Source organism: Colius striatus, chromosome Z (genome assembly GCF_028858725.1).
Source record: "Colius striatus isolate bColStr4 chromosome Z, bColStr4.1.hap1, whole genome shotgun sequence".
In the NCBI taxonomy this organism is placed as follows: Eukaryota; Metazoa; Chordata; class Aves; order Coliiformes; family Coliidae; genus Colius; species Colius striatus.
Genome location: NC_084790.1, coordinates 157,319 through 179,727, shown reverse-complemented (window position 1 = coordinate 179,727; position 22,409 = coordinate 157,319). Strand labels below are relative to the sequence as shown.

Below are 22,409 nucleotides of genomic sequence, written 5' to 3'. Positions count from 1 at the left end.
TCCTTAAAGGTCTCTGCCGACCCAAAGCATTGCAGGAGTGTGTGATAACAGTGTTCTGTGCTGAGGCAGCCGATTGCACTGGCTGTGTCCCGAGAATGCTGTGGTTGGGATGGGTTGTCCTGGCCTCTCCTTGGAAGCAAGTGCCTGTGTCTTGTTCATAACACATTTGGTCCCCCTACTGCCCTTGTTCAAATGTTGAGCTTACTGAGAAGAAAGCGAAGGTTTCCACAGCCAAGGAGCTGGCAGTCACTGACCTGTGTCGGGTGACTCGGAACCGACCCAACCAGGCAGCAAATGAGAGAAACTAGAGGATCACTGGGTGCACAACTGAGCTTGTTCAGTGCAAGCGTGTGCTGACAGTCACGACACGAACGTTCTCGAGAACCCCCTCCCAAAGCAGCCCTGAGCAGCATGTCTTTGTGTGGGCAGCTGGGGAGAGCGTGTTGAAAGAGACAGGAGTACACAGAGGCATTGGGTGCAACGCAGCAGAACTTTAATGAGCTGAAGGAGAGGAAGGGAAGGAGGTTTCTGTGAGCGGAGGCCCCAGTGCAGGAGCAGCTTTAGCAGGGGAGGCTCCTCCTGCCGCAGAGGCCGCTGCCAAAGGCGGAGAGGCCAAAGCCCCCGGAGGAGATGGGCACTCCCTGGCTGCTGAGGATGCTGCCAGCGGCGGCGGAGGTGGAGGAGCCCACAACGGTGTTCTGAGGGAAGGAGCTGAGGATGGGGCCGGGCAGGGTCACCACCACAGCGGAGGGCTGGATGACCACGTTGGAGTCCTGGCACTGCCTGAAACAGGGCTCATTGCAGCTGTTGGCCAGCGGGGTCGGGCCGCAGGGCTGGCACGAGCTGTAGCAGGACATGGCTGCGGGATGGAGGTGACCTGGGAGAGAACGGGGCGGGGGGAAAAGAAAGCACGTGGGGTGGTTAAGAGAAGCGTGTCAGCCTCCTTAAGGAAGACCCATTCCCACAGCTCGAAAGAGCGTGGCCGAGACCAGCCATGGCCACAGAGCTCCCAGCCCAGTCCCATAGTTCAGCAGACAGCTCAGACCAGCCAAAACCTCTCCATGCTGCACGTTCCCTCTGCCGTGGCCAGCAGCCTCAGACCCGACAGAGGGGGAAAAGGCAGTTGTGTGCTGGGAAGTGCCAGAGGAGGCAGGACAGGCAGGAGGAGGAAGACAGGCAAGGGGATCACACTCACCTTGTTCCCAAGGAGAAGGAGGCAAGAGGAGTGGATGAGAGAGTGAGCAGAAGGGCCCACTTTTATACTGCTGCAGACGCCCCAGGCCCACAGTGACTGCACACGGGCGGTAATTATCCAGCAGAGTCACCTCCAGAGCAAAATGCCCTTCCTAATGGCTCAGCTTGTGTTTTGGTTTCCCTCAATGCTGCCATTTCATTTCCTCGTTTGTGCCGGGACCGTGGAGCCACCGAGGCTCTTTTGAAGCATTGGGATGAGATGCCCAAGGCTTTCCCGAGCAGGATCATGCGAGTACAGGCAGAAGATGTGACCCCGAGGGCTCTGCACAAAGGAAAGACACGCACCTCGGCCGTGCTTTGCACCCTGACCTTCATGACACAGGAAGGCTTGGACATTCTTGCCAAACAAGCCGTGGACTGCTGTGGCCCTCCTGAGCTGTGGCAGGGCTGGAAGAAGGTCATGCTGAGGGCCATGGCCGCTGGGGCCCCCTGGAGCTGTGTCTGGGCGCAGCCCAGGGCTCGGACACAGAGTCATAGAATCACAGAATTGTTTCATCTGGAAGATACCTCTGAGTTAGATCATTGAGTCCAGCCTTTGTCACAGCCCTGTTCACCACTAGACCATTTTCCTAAGTGCAACATCCAAGCTGGAACAGGGCCGGAGCTGCCCTGGCTGCAGGGGAAACCAGACCTTCAGAGGACACGGGCTGCAGAGAGCACTCTCCTGACTTGACCGTCACGCCAGAAGGCTGACACATAGCCCATCCAAAGCTCGAGTGTGAGTCCCCGTGGGCAGGGAGAGGCTGTCCCAGGCCGTTTGCCTACTACAGGCATTCCCTGGCTGTCGTGGGATACGTCCCAGCTGCACGTCCATGTGTGCAGGGCAGGCAAGTGCGTCACCTCCTTGGAGTACTGTGTGAGCTGGTTTGGAGCCAGGGCCTTTCTGAGCACACCCCCTCCCTGAGCAGCCTCAGGCACATGGCACAGCAGGGCCCTGCCAGCCCCCATGTAGTGGGGAGCCGGGGGGAGTTTCTTGGCCTGTGCTGCAGCGATGGGTTTTTCTGCAGTCTGCGGATGCCTTTAGGGCGTTGGAAACGAGACCCACCAACCCTAATGCTAAAACCAGCCGTATTCCCTGGGACCGGGGGTGAGCCCCTGCCTGAAAAATGGTGAGGCCTCTCATGCCAGCACATGAAAGGAGCCTGCATTGCAGAGCAAGCGTGGCACAAACGAGGAAATGAAATGGCAGCAGTGATGGAAACCACAAAACAACCTGAGCCATTAGGACGGGCATTTTGCTCTGGAGGTGACTCTGCTGGATAATTACTGCCCGTGTGCAGTGGCCGTGGGCCTGGGGCAGCGCAGGAGCAGTATAAAAGTGAGCCCTTCTGCTCACTCTCTCATCTACTCCTTTCACCTCCATCTCCTTGTGAGCAAGGTAGGTCTGAAGGTCTTTATGCTCCTTCTTCTGTGTCTCCTCCTGTGGGATTTCTCAGCACACGGCTGCACCACGGTCCTACGCTTGTGTTTGGGGCTGCTTGTGTCAGGAGAGACAAGGAGGTAGAATGCGTGACCTGGAGGTGTCTCCTTAGCTGTGGGTCAGGAGGAATCTCCCTGGGCTTTGTTACTCTCTGCAGGGCTCTTTTGGAAGGAGGGGAAGCAGAAGCCAGTGTGCTTCCCTACAGCACCTACCGCTCTTATCACCGTCTCGTGGCTTTTCTCCATTCTGATGGGCTGCAGAAGTGCTCGGTACTGACCCTTTGGTCTCTGCTTCCCCCTGCCTTGTTTCCCAGGTCACCTCCGTCCCGCAGCCATGTCCTGCTACAGCTCGTGCCAGCCCTGCGGCCCGACCCCGCTGGCCAACAGCTGCAATGAGCCCTGTTTCAGGCAGTGCCAGGACTCCAACGTGGTCATCCAGCCCTCCGCTGTGGTGGTGACCCTGCCCGGCCCCATCCTCAGCTCCTTCCCTCAGAACACCGTTGTGGGCTCCTCCACCTCCGCCGCCGCTGGCAGCATCCTCAGCAGCCAGGGAGTGCCCATCTCCTCCGGGGGCTTTGGCCTCTCCGCCTTTGGCAGCGGCCTCTGTGGCAGGAGGAGCCTCCCCTGCTAAAGCTGCTGCCGATGTCCCCGGTAAAGGCCTCAGGGAGCCGCTGGATGGTCCCTGCTTGGGATGTAGCAACCTCTTGTTTCTTATAGCATTGCTTAGCCACCCCAGCAGCCCTTGCTAAAGGACGGGGCCAGCCTGGGCTCTCACAGAGCACGGCCTGTGCCTGCCTTTACCTTCATCCCTGCTCTTCTTTCCATCCCGTGCCTTTGTTCTCTTCTGCCACCCTGTTCTGTAAGCCCCACAAAGCCAGTCTAGGGAAGGGCTGCTGGTGCTGCTCTCTATCTGGGGTAGCCAGAGTGACACTGGCTGGGATCTCTGCCACGGCAGTGGGGGACAGACTCCTGTCTGTCACTGGTTGTTCCCTGCAGTGGGACCCTAACGCATAGCAACCTCATTTCTCTTTTTGACTCATTAAAGTTCTGCTGCAATCCAGCCTATGCTCATGTGTCAGTCTTTTGCATGCAGATTCTCTCCCAGTATGTCCAGGGAGAGAGATGTTGCTCAAGGCTGGTTATGGGAGGAGGTGTTGGGGATGATTGTGCTGTGAATGTCAACATAGACTGTCATAGGTTGTGCTTAGTCATGCATTATGATACTCTCTGCCTTATAAATTTCTCTGCACTTTCCAAAACCAACAAGCTGACAATATTACAGCTGCAAAAGGTATTTTATTAGGAATCATCAACTCTTAAACCCATTATCTCTTGTAGTATGGCCTGACAGTGGAGCTGTGATGTGCTCCTGCTCCAGATTCCTGCTCTGCCACTCGGGGAACTCTCTGTAGTCATAAAATCATTGAATCATAGAATGGTAGGGTTGGAAGGGACCTTTAGAGATCATCCAGTCCAACTCCTCCTGCTAAAGCAAGTCCACCTAGATCAGGTCACACTGGAACGTGTCCAGGTGGGTTTCGAAGGCCTCCAGAGCAGGAGCCTCCACACCCTCCCTGGGCAGCCTGGGCCAGGGCTCCCTCACTGAAACAGGGAAAGAGTTTTTCCTTATGGTTAAATGGAAATTTTTACGTTCCAACTTTTTTTCATCACCCGTTTTCCTGTCACTGGATACAACACAAAAAGTGATGCCCCAGCCTCCTGACACCCACCATATCCAGATATTTGTAAGTATGAATGAGCTTCCCCCTCAGTCTCCTCCTCTCCAGACTAAACAGCCCCAGGCCCTGCAGCCTTTCCTTATCAGGAAGATGCTCCAGTGCTCTGATCATCTTGGTGTCCCTGCACTGGCCTCTATCCAGCAGTTCCCTGTCCCTCTGGAGCTGGTGAGCCCAGAACTGGACACAGGACTCTAGATGAGGCCTCAACAGGGCAGAGCAGAGGGAGAGCAGAACCTCCCTTGACTTGCTGGCCACACTCTTCTTGAGTCCTATCCTATGGGTGGAATCGCGTCCCCTGGACCAAAGCATATCTCTTTTGCCCCCTTAGTTGGAGAGGTCACCATTCTGTTTAACACCATAGTACACGTGTTCACAAGATGCACGTAGCCCAGTGTGGTGGCTGTGCTGCCCCAGAGAGCAGCTTCCCCTCAGAAGGGGTTGGCCAGTCTGATGCTTCCCCAGGCTGCTTCTCTCGAGTGCTTCGCCTTGGATGGGGTTAGAGAGTGTCACCCAATGCCATCCTGGCTTGCAGCAGATATAGCGTGACCAGGTGGCCCAGTGCAGTGATTGTCCCCCTGTGCTGGGCCCTGGGGAGGCTGCAGCTCCAGGGCTGTGTTCAGTGCTGGGCCCCTCACTCACTACCAGAGGGACACTGAGGGGCTGCAGCGTGGCCAGAGCTGGGCACAGAGCTGGGGAAGGGGCTGGAGCACAAGGGGCTGGGGAGGGGCTGAGGGAATGGGGATGTTGAGCCTGGAGAAGAGGAGGCTGAGGGGAGACAGCAGCACTCTGCAGCTCCCTGACAGGGAGTTACAGTGAGCTGAGGGTTGATCTCTCCAGTAATGAATGAGATAGGACATGAGGAAATGAGTTCAAGTTGCCCCAGAGGAGATTTAGGTTGGAGATTAGGAAGAACTTTCACCAAGGGGTTGTTCAGCACTGGAATGGGCTGCCCGGGTAGGTGGTGGAGTCCCCATCCCTGGAGACATTTAAAACATGCACAGATGAGGTGCTGAGGGACATGCCTTAGTTTGGTGATGGGCTCGGTAGCATTGTTAGTGTTTGGATTTGCTCTTAAAGGTCTTGTCCAACCAAAATGATTCCATGATTTTATGACCAGGACAGCCCATGATGCACACTGTCCATAAAGAAACTGTTGAACTTTGCAAGTTTCACAAGAAGTAATTACACAAATGCTGCCAGTTGTAGGGAAGCAAAGTCACCTTACCAGAGCCTTGGTGAAATTCGGCTGTAGAAATGAGGCAGATGCAGCTGACAAGTGTTGGAATCTTTTGTGTTATCTGTGTGGAAGCTGGGGGTGGTGGGACCCTGCCCAGCCCAGCTTGCTGTGAGGATCTCTGTTTCTCAGTGCCATCAACTCAGCTCCAACGATCTGTAAAGTGTGAAGTCGTGGCTCAAATGATCACAATCCTGCACCTATTCCAGTACGCAGATTTCTTGGGATCCCAAGGGACCACAAAGTGCAGCTCATAAGGTTCCTGGGTGGCCACCTAGAGTATTAGCACTGGGTAGTCGTGGGTTTGGTTTGGAATTATTGGTGCAGCCAGAGAAATGACTTTGAATGGCCAAGTTCAAACTCAGGGAATATTGTCTAATATTGTCTCTGGTCTTTCCCATGAATTGCCAGGAAGTAGTTTGGGCAACACTGGGATTCAGCTTGTGGTTTCTGGAAGAGTGTGTGGCTTTGTGATTGTGTCTGGAGAGACTATTCGCAGTACTGACTGCACACTCCATGACATTTGGAAGGACTCTCTGCTCCCTCCTGCCAAGGTTCTACCTGTCCTGTTGTTTTTCAGTAGGACAAGACTCCAAATCTCTAGTGGAAAGCTCAAGCTGGGAATGTACCAACAGGCAGATGTAGGGAGCTGCTCATCAGAAGGAGAATCCTAGCAAAGGATGTCACATAACTGCAGACTTAACCTCTGCTCTGAAGGCTTAGGATGGGCTGAGGTCTCTGGCTGAGCTTAGCAAACAGCAAATTGCTTGTTGTGGGAAAGTATTTTCCAAAGCTGTAGATCTGGCCTGCAGCATCTTCCATCTGGCACTTTTCATTGACAGAATGTGTAGCACATGTAAGACCCAGTGACAGTGAGAGCACAGTGCGGAGGCCAGAGCCACCTGCCAGGGAGCGCTGATGGAGCTGTGGGCGCAGCAGCAGTTCCCAGGGCCACCCCCAGCACAGATAGGAAGCTGACACCTCACTCTCCAGTGCTTCTCTCCTCATGTTGAAACCCATTTTCCCTGCTGCCTGCCTGATATGATCACTGCTGTTTCTTTTTTCTTGCCTAGGGTTACAAAACACTTTGTTCCTAATCATCCAGAGTCTTAACTCCAATCTTACCTCTCACATGTTTACAGATGCTGTCTTTACCAGTGCAACGTCCCCCCTTTGAGCCTTCCTAAATTCGGTTTCTGGGAGTCTCACTTCAACTGGGTAATGTTGATCATAGTTTTCACTTCCAGGTTTCAAGATACAAAAGTCACAGTCAGTGAGACGACTCCCATAAAGAGTTGTCTGACCCATGACAAGTTTGGGTTAAGGCCAGTAAGTTAGCCAGGACCAGTGAGGTCCCTCCTCTCTTTTAACATTTTTGTGGCCAAATGATGTAGCTGGCTGATTTTAACACATTCCTTTGAATTCTTCACACCCATGTTAGTTTATTCTTTGACTTTGGTTGCATTTGAACCCTTACAAGAGCCAGAGAAAGGGCCTCTGGCCACTTTAAAGATGTTTCTTGACATCTCTTCCTGATTTGTCGTTTTAGAGTTTGATTCACTCTTTCTACTGCTCCACTGGATTGTGGCCTCCATGGGGGTGTGTAAATCTTATTCAGTACCCAGGACTTTCCTTAGTTGTTGGATTATATCTGCAACAACATGCGGGCCCCGGTCTGATGACATTCCTATTGGCATCCCAAATCTTGGTAGTATCTCTTTGGTCATCTCCTTAAGTTTGGTCTTCTCCATGGGGCTCTTTCAGTTTAGAGAGCCTCTCTGTCTGCTTTGTAAGCACTGGAAGAATGTGATAAGCCCCCCTCTCTGAGCATTCTGTTCTAACAAGAGAAAAGACCAAACTGACCAAACTCCTTCAGTCTGTTCAGCAGCAGACACACCTGGGTGAAGCTGACAACAAACCCAACGCTCCCAGCCTGGCTGGAGCCAGTGGAAGCCTTTGTCCATGTGATAAAAAGACTGGAAAAGCAGTGGCAGAAGGAAGGAGGACTTGGAGGCCCAGGCTTGGATGCAGCACGACTTTAATGGGTCCAAAGATGAGAAGGGGGTGTCTCAGAGAGAGCACCAGAGGCAGCCAGCAAGAGCTGGCCTTGGGAGAAGGGGAAAGTCAACAGCAAAGGAAAGAGAGAGAGGAGAGCAGAGCCCTGAAGCTCAGTCTCGTGCCCGGCACCATGTTGCGAGGCCTTGAAGGTTCTTGGCCAAGGAGGGTGCCGACAGCTTTAGCAGGGGCATCTGCTGCCACAGTAGCGGCTGGTGATGCAGGAGAGGTCAAAGCCCCCGGAGGAGATGGGCACTCCCTGGCTGCTGAGGATGCTGCCAGCGGCGGCGGAGGTGGAGGAGCCCACAACGGTGTTCTGAGGGAAGGAGCTGAGGATGGGGCCGGGCAGGGTCACCACCACAGCGGAGGGCTGGATGATGATGTTGGAGTCCTGGCACTGCCTGCAGCAGGGCTCAGTGCAGCTGTTGGCCAGTGGGGTCGGGCCGCAGGGCTGGCAGGGGCTGCAGCAGGACATGGCTTCGGGATGGAGGTGACCTGGGAGAGAACGGGGCGGGGGGAAGCAGAGGCCGGGGCCACGTGAGAAGCAGCACTGCACCCAGCCACAGTGGAGACAAGGCACCTCCTGGCCCAGCACACGCTGCCCAGCTCAGAGCCCCTCTGAGCAGCCACCTCAACTGAGTCCCAGCCTGTGTCTGCAGAAGCCCCTCTGTCCCCTTCCCTCCCTGCTGAGAAGCGGCTGCCAGCCCCAGGCTCGCACAGCCCCTCTCACAGCAGCCGTGCCCGAGGAAAGCCCTGATGGTGGAGGAGGAGGACAAGAGGCTTCACACTCACCTGGATCCCAAGGAGCAGGAGGCGAGAGAAGTGGATGAGAGAGCAGAGAGCTGGGCTGCCTTTTATAGCAGCCCGGCCCTGCCTCGGGCCCAGAGGCACGCTTTCCGGAGCAGTAATTTCCTGACAAGCTCATGAGCAACGCAAACCATCTCCGCTAATGGCCTGGGCAGCGTCCTGGTTTCCTGCACTGCTGCCTTTTCATTTCCTGGCTTGTGCCACGTGCTTCCCATCGGAAGGCTTCTGTCAGTGCCGGGAGGAGAGGCCCGAGGATTGCCGAGGCACACGGACGTCAGTGCGGCACAAGACTCAGCCCAGGCACTGAAGGCTCAGTGTGGAGGCAGCACCTCGGCCGTTCCTGTAGACTCGTTTGTGGCAGAGCTGTCGGGCCGTGGCACCGCTCTCACGTTTCTGCTCTGCGTGCCCAAGGAATGACACCTGAGAGGACATCCCACGTCCTTTGCTCTTGCTCCCGGCTTCTGTCTGTGCACTCGCCGTGGTGAGCAGTGTGACCTGTCACGCATTCCCCTCTGCTGCCTTGCGGGGAGGAGGCAGAAAACCAGCAAGAAGCAGGAGGTGGGGGCAGGCGTTTTGAGTTTTGGGTTTTTTTTCACAATACCTGACTCTGTTCTGATCGCTGGGAGTTCTCCCAAACTCATTCTGCCCAAGCTAGTCTGCTTTGCCCAAGATGGCAATTGCTGAGCCATCTACTTGGTCCTTCTCTAACCCCACGAGCATTTCGTCGTGTTTGTCTCTCCCCTTCCCTGTTCAGGAGGGGCAGCAACAGAGAGGCTTTGGTGGGCACCTGGTACCCAGCCAGGGCCGAACCTCCACACGCCCAGAGGTTGCTCTGCTGTCAGATGTTGGAGTGAGGCAACTCCGTGGAGCTGAGTCTTGTGCCGCACTGACGTCCGTGTGCCTCGGCAATCCTCGGGCCTCTCCTCCCGGCACTGACAGAAGCCTTCCGATGGGAAGCACGTGGCACAAGCCAGGAAATGAAAAGGCAGCAGTGCAGGAAACCAGGACGCTGCCCAGGCCATTAGCGGAGATGGTTTGCGTTGCTCATGAGCTTGTCAGGAAATTACTGCTCCGGAAAGCGTGCCTCTGGGCCCGAGGCAGGGCCGGGCTGCTATAAAAGGCAGCCCAGCTCTCTGCTCTCTCATCCACTTCTCTCGCCTCCTGCTCCTTGGGATCCAGGTGAGCGTGAAGCCTCTTGTCCTCCTCCTCCACCATCAGGGCTTTCCTCGGGCACGGCTGCTGTGAGAGGGGCTGTGCGAGCCTGGGGCTGGCAGCCGCTTCTCAGCAGGGAGGGAAGGGGACAGAGGGGCTTCTGCAGACACAGGCTGGGACTCAGTTGAGGTGGCTGCTCAGAGGGGCTCTGAGCTGGGCAGCGTGTGCTGGGCCAGGAGGTGCCTTGTCTCCACTGTGGCTGGGTGCAGTGCTGCTTCTCACGTGGCCCCGGCCTCTGCTTCCCCCCGCCCCATTCTCTCCCAGGTCACCTCCATCCCAAAGCCATGTCCTGCTGCAGCCCCTGCCAGCCCTGCGGCCCGACCCCGCTGGCCAACAGCTGCACTGAGCCCTGCTGCAGGCAGTGCCAGGACTCCAACATCATCATCCAGCCCTCCGCTGTGGTGGTGACCCTGCCCGGCCCCATCCTCAGCTCCTTCCCTCAGAACACCGTTGTGGGCTCCTCCACCTCCGCCGCCGCTGGCAGCATCCTCAGCAGCCAGGGAGTGCCCATCTCCTCCGGGGGCTTTGACCTCTCCTGCATCACCAGCCGCTACTGTGGCAGCAGATGCCCCTGCTAAAGCTGCCGGCACCCTCCTTGGCCAAGAACCTTCAAGGCCTCGCAACATGGTGCCGGGCACGAGACTGAGCTTCAGGGCTCTGCTCTCCTCTCTCTCTTTCCTTTGCTGTTGACTTTCCCCTTCTCCCAAGGCCAGCTCTTGCTGGCTGCCTCTGGTGCTCTCTCTGAGACACCCCCTTCTCTTCTTTGGACCCATTAAAGTCGTGCTGCATCCAAGCCTGGGCCTCCGAGTCCTCTTTCCTTACAAGGTGGTTCTTCCACTCTGCTCAGCGAAAAGCTCTAGGAGGGGGAGCATGGGAAGCCTTGCACTGGTTTTTGCTTGGTGTCCTTTCCCTTGGAGGTGACAAAGCCCTCCCACAGCCCAGGTTCATCGGTGGGCACGTGGCTCCAAGGGCTGGCAGGTGTGGGGATGCGAAACAACGGTGTCTGGGGACAGCCCCCAGCCTCAGCTCCACCTTCTCCCCTGCATTACCTGCTCAAGGGTCCATGGCCAGCACACATGGGCACAGGTCGTAAAGGTACCTCAAGCAGTCCTTCAGTGCCTGGCTGGGCCCAGCTGCTGTCCACACATGCAGGGCTGAGGGAATTCACATGTTAGGACTTGTATAAGTCACCAAACAGAGTCCCCACTCACTCTGAACCCAACAGCCCACTGTTGGGTTCAGCCCACTGTTGGGTCCCAGTGAGGCCCCAGGAGAGTATCCAGTGCTCAAAACCCATGGCTGCTCTGTGACACTTTGTCCTCCAAGCTTGGGCAGCTTTTATGGGCCTCTAAGGCTGCACCACGACCACAGCCTGTCTTTGCCCTGGAAAGGCTCTGTGCAAGAGCAGCCAGCCCTCCATCACCCATGGGCCACTTTGATAACGTACTGAGGAAGGGGAGCTGCTGACCTCCTTGCAGGAGGTTGGTTGGCATGCTGACTTGCACCCACCCAAAGCCTGCTCAGGGATCCCAGCAGCAGGGACTAAACCTTTCCCTTAGCTCAGCACACCTTCCAACCCCTCACAAGCAAAGACAGAGACAGGAGAAAGGAAAACCTGCTGAGAGGGAAGGAAATGTGTTAGGACAGAACCAAAAGGACATGCTCCTTGTGCAGACAAAAAGTGTCCACCTGCTAATTAGCATGTTGACTAGAGCGTGTTTGCCAGTAACCGATGCTGGAAGGAAGTTCATCAGCTCAGCTTCCCTTCTTCTTCCTCACCTCGGCATTTACAGCTTGCGTTGAGCTTGTCCCAGCGTCACAGCCCAGTGCTGTGCATGACTCCCTGCACAGGAGCTCTGGCTGGCTCCACAGCCCCCCTTTTCCATAAGCAGTGTACAGGCACCAGGGAGATGCAAGGTTTCACGTGTTCATTTCTTTGTCGCTGTATTTGTAGTGAGCACCCAAGTTTGTCAAGCCGGCTCGTTCCACCTGTCATGTTTTTCCTCACGTGTAGATAGGGGCAGGCGGAATGCGTTGAACTGACCTGTGAGCTTCAACTCCAAAGCAGTCTTTTTCTTTCCTTTAGGAGGGAACAAGCCCCTAAACCTGTCAAAACACCTTAGTCAAGAGCAGCCAGGCAGGGCTCTTTTCACTTTGTAACAGTGGGGATTTGGGAAGGGAAGGGAAGGGAAGGGAAGGGAAGGGAAGGGAAGGGAAGGGAAGGGAAGGGAAGGGAAGGGAAGGGAAGGGAAAGCAGTAAGAGACAAGGCAATAAGAAGCAAGGCCAGGCAAGGGAAAAAACCTGAATGCCAAGCCAGATGGAGGGCACGGGAAGGTGTAGAGCTCTTTGGTGAATGGTGCTCTTGGATTGTTCTCCACACACAAGCATCACTTTGCTTTTCTTTACACAGTGCCCATAGGTAATGACTATGGGTGCAATTCCTCTGCCATCAAAGCGCTACAGAAACAACAGCTTGCAGTGGGAGTCACAGAGGGAAGTGCACAAGTAACAGCCCCACTCCCTTCCTCGGCTGAGGGACCAGGTCTGGTGTCCAGAGGAGCACCTGGGAGAGATGTCAGGGAGGAGCACAGCGGGTGTGAGCAGCGACCTCTCATCCACCCGCCACCGCTCCCACGACAGGGACAGGGACAGGTACCCTTCTGAGGCCAGAGCCGCCTGCCAGGGAGGGCTGATGGAGCACTGGGCCGCAGCAGCAGCTGCCAGGGCCACCGCCAGCGCAGATGGGCAGCCGGCACCTCGCTCTGCTGCCCGGCACCTGCGGGGCTGCTGGAAGGCTGAGCTGGGCGTCTGCGTGCAGGGGGCAGCCGCGCAGGCCCTGACGGCTGCTGAGGGACATCTTGCTGAGCTGCAAGGGACGGTGTCTCGGCAGCAGCACACTGCCCGTGTCTCGCCCTGCCCTGCCCTTGCTGCAGGAGTGCCCACAGCTCTGCTGTGGCATGCGAGGTCTCCGTGGGGGGACACCTTTCCCGCTGGCAGCCGGGCAGAGCGTCCGCAGGGAGAAGGAGCACGCAGAGGCCCAGACTGCGATGCAGCAGAACTTTAATGAGTTGCAAGAGAGAAAGGAGGCCCTCTGAGTGGGGCCTGCAGTGCGGGAAACAGAAGGCATAGCTAGGAGTCTTTGCCCCTGGGCCGGGTGATGGGCATCGGCTCGCCTGCCGCTGAGAGGCCCTTAGCAGGCGATCACAGCCCAGGGGAGCAGAAGACAAGAGAGAAAAGAGAGAGAAGGAGGAGAAACAGGCAAGTTAGACAGGGGCCATGTTCCCAGAGAGCCCAGGCGCTCCTCTTCTGCCTTCCTTTGCAGGTGGAGCCACGGATGCTCAGTCCCTCTGAAAGCCATGGCCAGGATCTCCGTGTTCCGTTCAGTACCGTCTTTGGAGTTCAGGGAGTCCGTGTGTGGGGCCACCAGCATCGGTTTTAGCAGGGGCATCTGCTGCCACAGTAGCGGCTGGTGATGCAGGAGAGGTCAAAGCCCCCGGAGGAGATGGGCACTCCCTGGCAGCTGAGGATGCTGCCAGCAGCAGCAGAGGTGGAGGAGCCCACAACAGTGTTCTGAGAGAAGGAGCTGAGGATGGGGCCGGGCAGGGTCAGCACCACAGCAGAGGGCTGGATGATGATGTTGGAGTCCTGGCACTGCCTGCAGCAGGGCTCAGTGCAGCTGTTGGCCAGCGGGGTCGGGCCGCAGGGCTGGCAGGACTGGCACTGGTCACAGCAGGACATGGCTGGGGCTGGAGGTGCAGCTGGGAGAGAATGGGGCAGAGAGGAGCACGGAGCTGTGTGAGGAGCAGCCTGTCCGCCCAGCACAAGGCAGACAAGGCATGTGCTGGCTGGGCATTGGCAAATGTGCAAGGAGGCCCACGTGCCTCTTTGCCTGTCCGTCTGGGCAGCGAGCACAGAGAGACAGACTCTGAAATGCTCTTTCCTAGCCACGAGCCCAAGAGTCCCCCCAGCCCAGTCCCAGCCCCTCTCCACGCCAAACCTCCCCCACGCTTCCCGGCAGCTCCAAGCCCCTGGACAGGACGGAGCGTGCAACTCACTTGCTTCCAAAGGAGAGGAAGGAGACTGAAGTGGCTGAGAGAGGAAAGACCTACGATGGCTTTTATCCTGCTCCAGCACTGCCCCAGGTCCAGAGGAAACCTTTTGGGAAGCAATAATTTCCTGAGCAGCTCCTCAGCAATGCAAAGCATCCCAGATAATGATATGGCCTGTGATTTTGGTTCATTTTTTTTCTCTTATCTTGCCTTCTTTTTTTTTTTTTGCCTTACAGGCCAGGAAGATCTCTGTGCAGACCTGCTGGTAGAGCAAGAGCCAGGCTACAGAGCTGCGAGTGCAGCTTCTCTTCTGTACAGATTTGATGTCGGTGCCATCTTGAGAACCACAACCCACAGGTTCCAATCACCAGCGCCCAGAATCCCAGATTCGGTGAGGTTGGCAGCTGCCTCTGGAGATGGTCCAGTCCAACTGTCCTGCTCGGAGCAGAGTCAACCAGAGCTGGTTGATGATGAAGGAAATGAAAAGGCAGCAGTGCAGGAAACCAGGACGCTGCCCAGGCCATTAGCAGAGATGGTTTGCGTTGCTCATGAGCTTGTCAGGAAATTACTGCTCCGGAAAGCGTGCCTCTGGGCCCGAGGCAGGGCCGGGCTGCTATAAAAGGCAGCCCAGCTCTCTGCTTTCTCATCCACTTCTCTCGCCTCCTGCTCCTTGGGATCCAGGTGAGTGTGAAGCCTCTTGTCCTCCTCCTCCACCATCAGGGCTTTCCTCGGGCACGGCTGCTGTGAGAGGGGCTGTGCGAGCCTGGGGCTGGCAGCCGCTTCTCAGCAGGGAGGGAAGGGGACAGAGGGGCTTCTGCAGACACAGGCTGGGACTCAGTTGAGGTGGCTGCTCAGAGGGGCTCTGAGCTGGGCAGCGTGTGCTGGGCCAGGAGGTGCCTTGTCTCCACTGTGGCTGGGTGCAGTGCTGCTTCTCACGTGGCCCCGGCCTCTGCTTCCCCCCGCCCCGTTCTCTCCCAGGTCACCTCCATCCCAAAGCCATGTCCTGCTGCAGCCCCTGCCAGCCCTGCGGCCCGACCCCACTGGCCAACAGCTGCACTGAGCCCTGCTGCAGGCAGTGCCAGGACTCCAACATCATCATCCAGCCCTCCGCTGTGGTGGTGACCCTGCCCGGCCCCATCCTCAGCTCCTTCCCTCAGAACACCGTTGTGGGCTCCTCCACCTCCGCCGCCGCTGGCAGCATCCTCAGCAGCCAGGGAGTGCCCATCTCCTCCGGGGGCTTTGACCTCTCCTGCATCACCAGCCGCTACTGTGGCAGCAGATGCCCCTGCTAAAGCTGCCGGCACCCTCCTTGGCCAAGAACCTTCAAGGCCTCGCAACATGGTGCCGGGCACGAGACTGAGCTTCAGGGCTCTGCTCTCCTCTCTCTCTTTCCTTTGCTGTTGACTTTCCCCTTCTCCCAAGGCCAGCTCTTGCTGGCTGCCTCTGGTGCTCTCTCTGAGACACCCCCTTCTCATCTTTGGACCCATTAAAGTCGTGCTGCATCCAAGCCTGGGCCTCCAAGTCCTCCTTCCTTCTGCCACTGCTTTTCCAGTCTTTTTATCACATGGACAAAGGCTTCCACTGGCTCCAGCCAGGCTGGGAGCGTTGGGTTTGTTGTCAGCTTCACCCAGGTGTGTCTGCTGCTGAACAGACTGAAGGAGTTTGGTCAGTTTGGTCTTTTCTCTTGTTAGAACAGAATGCTCAGAGAGGGGGGCTCATCACATTCTTCCAGTGCTTACAAAGCAGACAGAGAGGCTCTCTAAACTGAAAGAGCCCCATGGAGAAGACCAAACTTAAGGAGATGACCAAAGAGATACTACCAAGATTTGGGATGCCAATAGGAATGTCATCAGACCGGGGCCCGCATGTTGTTGCAGATATAATCCAACAACTAAGGAAAGTCCTGGGTACTGAGTAAGATTTACACACCCCCATGGAGGCCACAATCCAGTGGAGCAGTAGAAAGAGTGAATCAAACTCTAAAACGACAAATCAGGAAGAGATGTCAAGAAACATCTTTAAAGTGGCCAGAGGCCCTTTCTCTGGCTCTTGTAAGGGTTCAAATGCAACCAAAGTCAAAGAATAAACTAACATGGGTGTGAAGAATTCAAAGGAATGTGTTAAAATCAGCCAGCTACATCATTTGGCCACAAAAATGTTAAAAGAGAGGAGGGACCTCACTGGTCCTGGCTAACTTACTGGCCTTAACCCAAACTTGTCATGGGTCAGACAACTCTTTATGGGAGTCGTCTCACTGACTGTGACTTTTGTATCTTGAAACCTGGAAGTGAAAACTATGATCAACATTACCCAGTTGAAGTGAGACTCCCAGAAACCGAATTTAGGAAGGCTCAAAGGGGGGACGTTGCACTGGTAAAGACAGCATCTGTAAACATGTGAGAGGTAAGATTGGAGTTAAGACTCTGGATGATTAGGAACAAAGTGTTTTGTAACCCTAGGCAAGAAAAAAGAAACAGCAGTGACCATATCAGGCAGGCAGCAGGGAAAATGGGTTTCAACATGAGGAGAGAAGCAGTGGAGTTGAACAGCCATGTTGCCCTCTATAGAAGGCAGAAAACTTTAACGTTCACCAAGAGATCAACTGAGAAGCGAGCACCAAGGGTCTTTGGAGACCACCAGGACCACTGACCCAATAAAGCGAGCGTGTGTAAAGCGGCCGATCCCGGTGGTAAGTTCCAGGAAACAGAACCAATGTGTAAACCATTCCAGAAGTGTGTTGCAGGTGTGTGTCACAGGTAACCCAAACTGATCTGACAGAGCAGCCAGCACGCACGCCGGCTGGAGTGCTGCCCCATGCAGGAACGCTGCTTCTCATTGCCACGGCGGCAGTAATGACTGTATCCCCAGTTTTGGTGACACTGTTGAAACAGGCTTTGCTTAAAAGTTTGTCCCTAACTCTCTTAAGGCTCCCTTCAAGTACTGAAAAAGCCTGCAATAAGGTGTCCCTGGAGCCTTCTCTTCTACAGGCTGAACAGCCCCAAGTCTCTTTCCATATAGGAGAAGTGCTCCATCCCTGTGATCCTTTGGACCCAGTCCAACAGGTAAGTTTATTTTCTCTTTTGAGGATTCCAGGGCTGGATGCAGTACTCTAGGGTTGCTCTTACCAGAGCAGAATAGAGGGGCTCTTGAGCTGCTGGTCATAATTCTTTTCATACAGCCAAGGATACGCTTCACTTTATGTAATGTGAGTGGACATTCACAGCTCAAAACCAGCTCATCGTGCACCAGTAACCTCCAGTCCTTCCCTGCAAGGCTGGTCTCAATCCCTTCATCCTCCAGCCTGTATTGATATTGGAGGTTCCCCCAGCCCAGGTGCTGGACTTTGCACTTGACCTTGTTAACAGTGAACCTTGTGAGGTTCACATGGGCCCACTTCTCTGGGTTGTCCAGCTCCCTCTGGATGGTATCCTGTCCCTCAGGTGTGTCAATCGCAACACTCAGCTTGGTGTCATCTGCAAACTTGCTGAAGGTGCACTGAGTCCCAATATGTTGTTCATGAAGATATGAAACAGTACTGGTCTGAATACACAGCCCTGAGAGAAACCACTTGTAACTGGTCTCCATCTGGCTATTGACACATTGACCACTATTCTCTGATCATCGGAGTAATTCCTTATCCACTAAACAGTCCACCCATCAAATCCATCTCTCTCCAGTTTAAAGAGAAGGATGTTATGAGGGAGAGTTTCAAAGACCTGGTGCCAAACTGCAAGGCCTGATTTCCACTGACTCAGGAGGAGCAGAGAATGTCTTCCTCAGCTCAAAAACGCACTGACTGGAAGGGACCCACTGCCCTGTGTCCCATCTTCCCTTTCCTCTACGAATCATGATAGGTCTGCTTATACCCCCCCCTTACTCCTGCCACGCAAGACACTCTTCCTTCCTTGACAGCTCAACAAAAAGGACTAAGTGGAGGCAGAGGCTAGAATAGAAAACTGTAATGCTGCTAAAGAAGGAAACGAGAACAATTATAGAGGAGGGAAATGAGAACAGGGAGAGCAGCAGCAGCTGCAGAAAGTCTGTGCTCATCACCCACCTGGGATCCCTCATCCTCACTGACGGAGCTGTCAGCGGCGGCCGCGCAGGGCCGTGCCGTGCCGTGCCGTGCCGGGAGGGGAGGGGAGGGGAGGGGAGGGGAGAGAAGGGGGCGTTGTGGAGGAGGCGGCGGGGCCGGAGCCCAGGGCCGGGGCTGGCTGGGCACAGCGAGGCGCGGGCGGCGGAGCGGCGGGATGCGGCGGGGCCGGGGCGCGGGGCTGGCCGGGCTGGCCGCGCTGCTGCTGGGTGCGCGGGGCTGCGGGGGGCCGGGGCTGAGCCTGGGGGTCCCCGCGGCTCCCTCGGCGCTTCCTCACCGACCTCTATCCCGAAGCGGCCTCCCGTCTTTCCCTCCCTCTGCTGCAGCCCCCACAGAACCCAGCGCTCGCTTCTGTGTCCGGCGCTCGCTCTTTCCTGCCTTTCCCCGGGCTCCTGCCGGATCGCCCATCAGTCGTTGCTTCCCGCTCGCCGCGTCCTCCCTCTTTTGCCTTTGCTTCCCTTTCCTTCCTCAACACGTCCAGCCTTCCCCCGGCGTTCTCGCACTCGGCTCTCCCACAGCAATTAAGGGCCACTTCCATCGGGGCACCTGCTGACAGCCTGTGCAAACTCCTCTCCTCATCACGTCGGGACGCTGCTGGCGGCGGCTGCGGGCTTAGTGCGGGCAGCAGCAGGCAGAGCTGGGCAGAGCAGCTTTGGAGCGCTTTTCCTTCTTTTCTCTCGGCAGTGGCTGCGGGCAGAGCCCAGGTGCAGCAGGAGCCGCGGGCAGAGACCAGCGAGGAGATCGGCATCACCATCAATTGCTCTCACCCCAACATCAAGTTAAACGAGTTCATCAACTGGTACCGTCAGTTCCCGGGCCGAGGTCCCGAATTCCTCGTGCGAGGCCTTCGAGCGTCCCAGGAGCTGCGGTCGCCGCCGGGGCGGCTGTCGGTGTCGGCAGACCGGCGGTCCAGCGGGCTGCGGCTCTCCCGGCCCCGGCGCGGGGACGCGGCCGTGTACTGGTGCGCCGTGGGAGACACGGGGAGAGGAGCCGGGGCTGCGGCCGGGCACGAACCGCCGCGGGCGGCACGGCGGGGCCGACAGGGGGCGCTGCCGCCCGCCGCTCCGGCAGCACCGGGACAGCGACAGCGGCACCGACACAGAGACACAGGCGTAGGGATACGGACACAGGGACACGGACACACAGACACAGACACACGGACACAGGCACATGGACACACAGACACAGGACACAGGCGTAGAGATTCGGACACACGGACACACAGGGACACGGACACACAGACACAGGACACAGGCGTAGAGATACGGACACAGGGACACGGACACACAGACACAGAACACAGGCGTAGAGATACGGACACACGGACACACAGACACAGACACACGGACACACAGGGACACGGACACACAGACACAGGACACAGGCGTAGAGAGATACGGACACAGGGACAGGGACACACAGACACAGGACACAGGCGTAGAGATAAGGACACAGGGACACACTGACACAGGGACACAGACACAGACACACGGACACAGAGACTTAGAGATACGGGCTCAGAGACATAGGGACACGGATGTGGGGACATGGACACGGGAACAGTGACACCCTCCAGCTACAGGGTTTCACGGGGCTTTCCAAATGTTCCCGAGAGTGTTATAAAGTCACGCCACATCCACAGCCAGAGGAGAAGGGGATGTGGAGGTCACAGGCACTGCCACTCGCTCACTACAGCTGCCCGGGGTTGTCAGAACCAGCTTGTTTGTTTGGACTCGGCACCTTTGGAGTTGAGGCCCGGGAGACAGGCAAAAGCTCTGGGCTGGACACCCTGACCATAACCTCAGGAGTTGCCAGGTTCCTACTCCGTGAGTGAGTCCAACACGGATTTGCTGAGTTGCCCCAAGGGGCTGGGGGTCTGAGGTGAGTGAGAGCTGTCAGGAGGCCTCTGGCAAGAGACTGTGGGCTCCAGTCAGTCCCCAGCCAGTGGCTCAAGGAGCTGACAGAGCTGTTCAAGACCCCTGGTCACACGCTTCTGAGGCACAGAGTGAAGGATCACCCTGCACTCTGTCCCGTCTGGACTTGATAACTGTGTTTCCAGGGAACAACTGACACAGGGGCAAACAAGGCAGAGCAACTGCCTTGGCCAGGCAAGCACATGGATCAGCCCCATGCTCACATGTGGTCTGCCCCTCTGCTTCCTCTCTCCACTTGTCTCCCAGCATCTGTTTCTGATGTCCAGCAGCTCCTGACTTGAAGGGATGGCAGAAGCCCAGCAGTAGCCTGACTGCCCAGAGAAGAGCCCTCCCAGTGCTAAACAACCTCTCCTTGGCCCTTGCACACCTGATACACAGGGAAGGTTGAAGTCTGGGGGTTTTCCCTTGTGCTGAGCATTTCACCAACAGTAATTTCACCCCTACAGAGCTTCCTCATAGCAGAGGTGTGCAGTCCCAAGCACCGCAGACTCAGAAGTCTCTCCTTTTCCTTCCCTCCCATTACACCCATTCCAAGCTGCCCCTCCAGCCTTCTCTTCCCCAGGCTGAACACCAACAGCCCTCGCAGCCCATCCTCCCAGGAAAGATGCTCCGGTCCCTGCCCCGTCTTGCTGGCCTCGCTGCATTAACCATCATGAAGAAGGAGGATCGGGTGCCTTGTGCTGCTGGCCATGCTCTTCCCACTGCAGCCCAGGGTGCTCTTGGCCTTCCTTGCCACGAGGGTTCATTGCCCCAGCAGGCTCGGGAACAGCCACGAGCCGCCAAAACGGAGCGGGACACAGCAGCGAGCGCTCAGGAGAAGTGTCCCCACTGCCTGTGCAGCTCGGACTCTTCCCTCAGCACTCACCAGCCGCCGCTGTTGGAGGAGGGGGCTCTTGTTATGCTGAGTCTGTATTGCACAGCCCCTTTTGGCCCTGCTCAGGGGAAGCTGTGTGGGAAGCTGTCGGCAGCAGCCACGCTGGCAGCCGGCAGGGACTGATGTCAGCTCAGGAGCCACGGTAGCAACTGAGGGCCCCGAGGCCTTCAGGGGTGCCAAAGAAAACTCAGGCTGTGTTCCTGTCCAACCGTGTCTCTGTGAGGTACTGGAAGGGGCTGAGAAGCCCCTTGGGCACCCAAATGGGTAAGCAAGCTGTGGATTGGATCCCCCCCCCCCAGCAGGGCTGTTCAGCTGTGTGCTCATCCTCAGCTGCACTCCACCAGCTCTGAGGCTGCATTCAGGATCTGGCAGGGAATAATGCAGGACACCTGGGAGGGCCAAGACTGCCAAGTGATATCTGCAGCTCAGCAGCAGCCAGGCCCCAGCTCCTGTATGGGAGAGAGATGTTGGTTCCCAGGGGACTGAGGAAAGAAACAGGAGATGAGGGAAACAGAAGAGCCTCCTGTTCCCAGAAGATCCCAGAATCTGAGGCCTCCTGAGGGAAGGTGGGTACCCTGGGTGGGCAGAAAGCCTCTGAGCTGCCCCTTGTCCCAGCAGTGGCTGTGCAGCAGAGCAGGCGCCTGGAGCTGGGGAGGTGAGGGCTGCCCTGTGAGCTGAGCAGGAACAGCCCCTTCCCAGCACCGGCATCCCTGGGGTCCTCCCTGGGGAGATGCTGATGCTGCCTTTGGCTGAGGCAGCCACAGGGCTGGCTGCTGCAGGAGGGAAAAGCCCAGAAGGAGCCTTGCAGGCACAGCAAGGACAGAGCTCTGCTCTTCTTCCTTTGCTCCCCCAGCAGAGTGGTTTCCTGCAGCTCTGTCATCTCGGGGCTGGGAGCTGCTTTGCGCACTCTCTCACACAGCAAACAGGCAGCTTGGTCTCAGCATGCACCTGGGATCCCTCGTCCTCACTGTCCTTCTGGGGACACTGCTGGGTAAGTCCTGCCTTTTTTTCCTCAGCACCTACTTCTTCTTCTGGCAAAACCCTCAGCAGCTTCATCAGACCATATGGGGAAATACTCTTGAAAGCCAGGAAAGCTGTGATAAATGTCAGCTGGCATTTGTGGCTCTGCCCTGCTTCTCTCAAGGTGCTCTTGCTGTTGGTAGGCAGAAAGCAGAGATACTTCAGAAACCTTCTCTGTCTCCTAGGGGGGGAGAGGCCCTTTGAACCCTCTCTCTGCCTCTCTCTTCTGATCCATCTGCTCTGTGCTTTCTTCCAGGCACCATGGGGCAGGTCACCGTCACCCAGCCACAAAGAGAAGTCACACTGCAGCAGGGGGACTCCTTCAAAACTACCTGCACATACCAGAGTTCTGGCTTCTATGGCTTGTTCTGGTACCAGCAGAAGAAAGGCCAAGCTCCCCAGCTGCTCTCGTATCAAGCAAGATCTGACCAGAAGGTCACTGGCCGTTTCAGGACTGTGCTGAACACCACAGGGAAATACAGCCTCCTGCAGCTGGAGGAAGTCGAGGTCTCTGACAGTGCCTTGTACCTCTGTGCTGTGCAAGACACCGCGGTGCAGGGAGCTTCCTTGGCTGTGCAACAACCCAGGGCAGGGAGGGGATGTTCTTGCTCAGCTGCTGGAGACAGTGGCTGCAAGGGCCCCACTGCCCCATGTGGCAGCTCCTCATTGCTCTGGCACTGATCGAAGCCCAGCTTGTGCCCCCACCTTGTCCCTGCCA

The 22,409-nt window shown here is 56.7% G+C and overlaps 4 protein-coding genes and 1 gene segment (V, D, J or C); 3 read left to right on the top strand and 2 right to left on the bottom strand.

The window, feature by feature from the left end:
• Positions 1–7,675: 7,675 nt before the first annotated feature.
• Positions 7,676–8,714, bottom strand: LOC133628799 (feather keratin Cos2-2-like). Its single transcript, XM_062018238.1, has 2 exons — positions 8,494–8,714; positions 7,676–8,196 (listed from the first exon to the last, which is right to left on the bottom strand). The coding sequence occupies exons 1-2, from the start codon at positions 8,624–8,626 to the stop codon at positions 7,883–7,885; spliced, it is 447 nt and encodes a 148-aa protein (XP_061874222.1). The 5' UTR covers positions 8,627–8,714; the 3' UTR covers positions 7,676–7,882.
• Positions 8,715–9,466: 752 nt separating this feature from the next.
• Positions 9,467–10,501, top strand: LOC133628769 (feather keratin Cos2-2-like). The gene is made up of 2 exons (XM_062017799.1): positions 9,467–9,687; positions 9,985–10,501. The coding sequence occupies exons 1-2, from the start codon at positions 9,555–9,557 to the stop codon at positions 10,296–10,298; spliced, it is 447 nt and encodes a 148-aa protein (XP_061873783.1). The 5' UTR covers positions 9,467–9,554; the 3' UTR covers positions 10,299–10,501.
• A 2,655-nt stretch (positions 10,502–13,156) lies between these two features.
• On the bottom strand, positions 13,157–13,459 carry LOC133628868 (feather keratin Cos1-2-like). The gene has a single exon (XM_062018751.1). The coding sequence runs from the start codon at positions 13,457–13,459 to the stop codon at positions 13,157–13,159; it is 303 nt and encodes a 100-aa protein (XP_061874735.1).
• A 601-nt stretch (positions 13,460–14,060) lies between these two features.
• LOC133628770 (feather keratin Cos2-2-like) lies at positions 14,061–15,269 on the top strand. The gene is made up of 2 exons (XM_062017800.1): positions 14,061–14,451; positions 14,749–15,269. Exons 1-2 carry the CDS (start codon positions 14,319–14,321, stop codon positions 15,060–15,062), a joined length of 447 nt encoding a protein of 148 aa, XP_061873784.1. The 5' UTR covers positions 14,061–14,318; the 3' UTR covers positions 15,063–15,269.
• Positions 15,270–21,149: 5,880 nt separating this feature from the next.
• Positions 21,150–22,372, top strand: LOC133628724 (T cell receptor alpha variable 1-1-like). The segment is given in 2 exon segments: positions 21,150–21,662; positions 21,948–22,372. Coding segments are annotated over 2 exon segments (474 nt in total).
• The last annotated feature ends 37 nt before the right edge of the window (positions 22,373–22,409 follow it).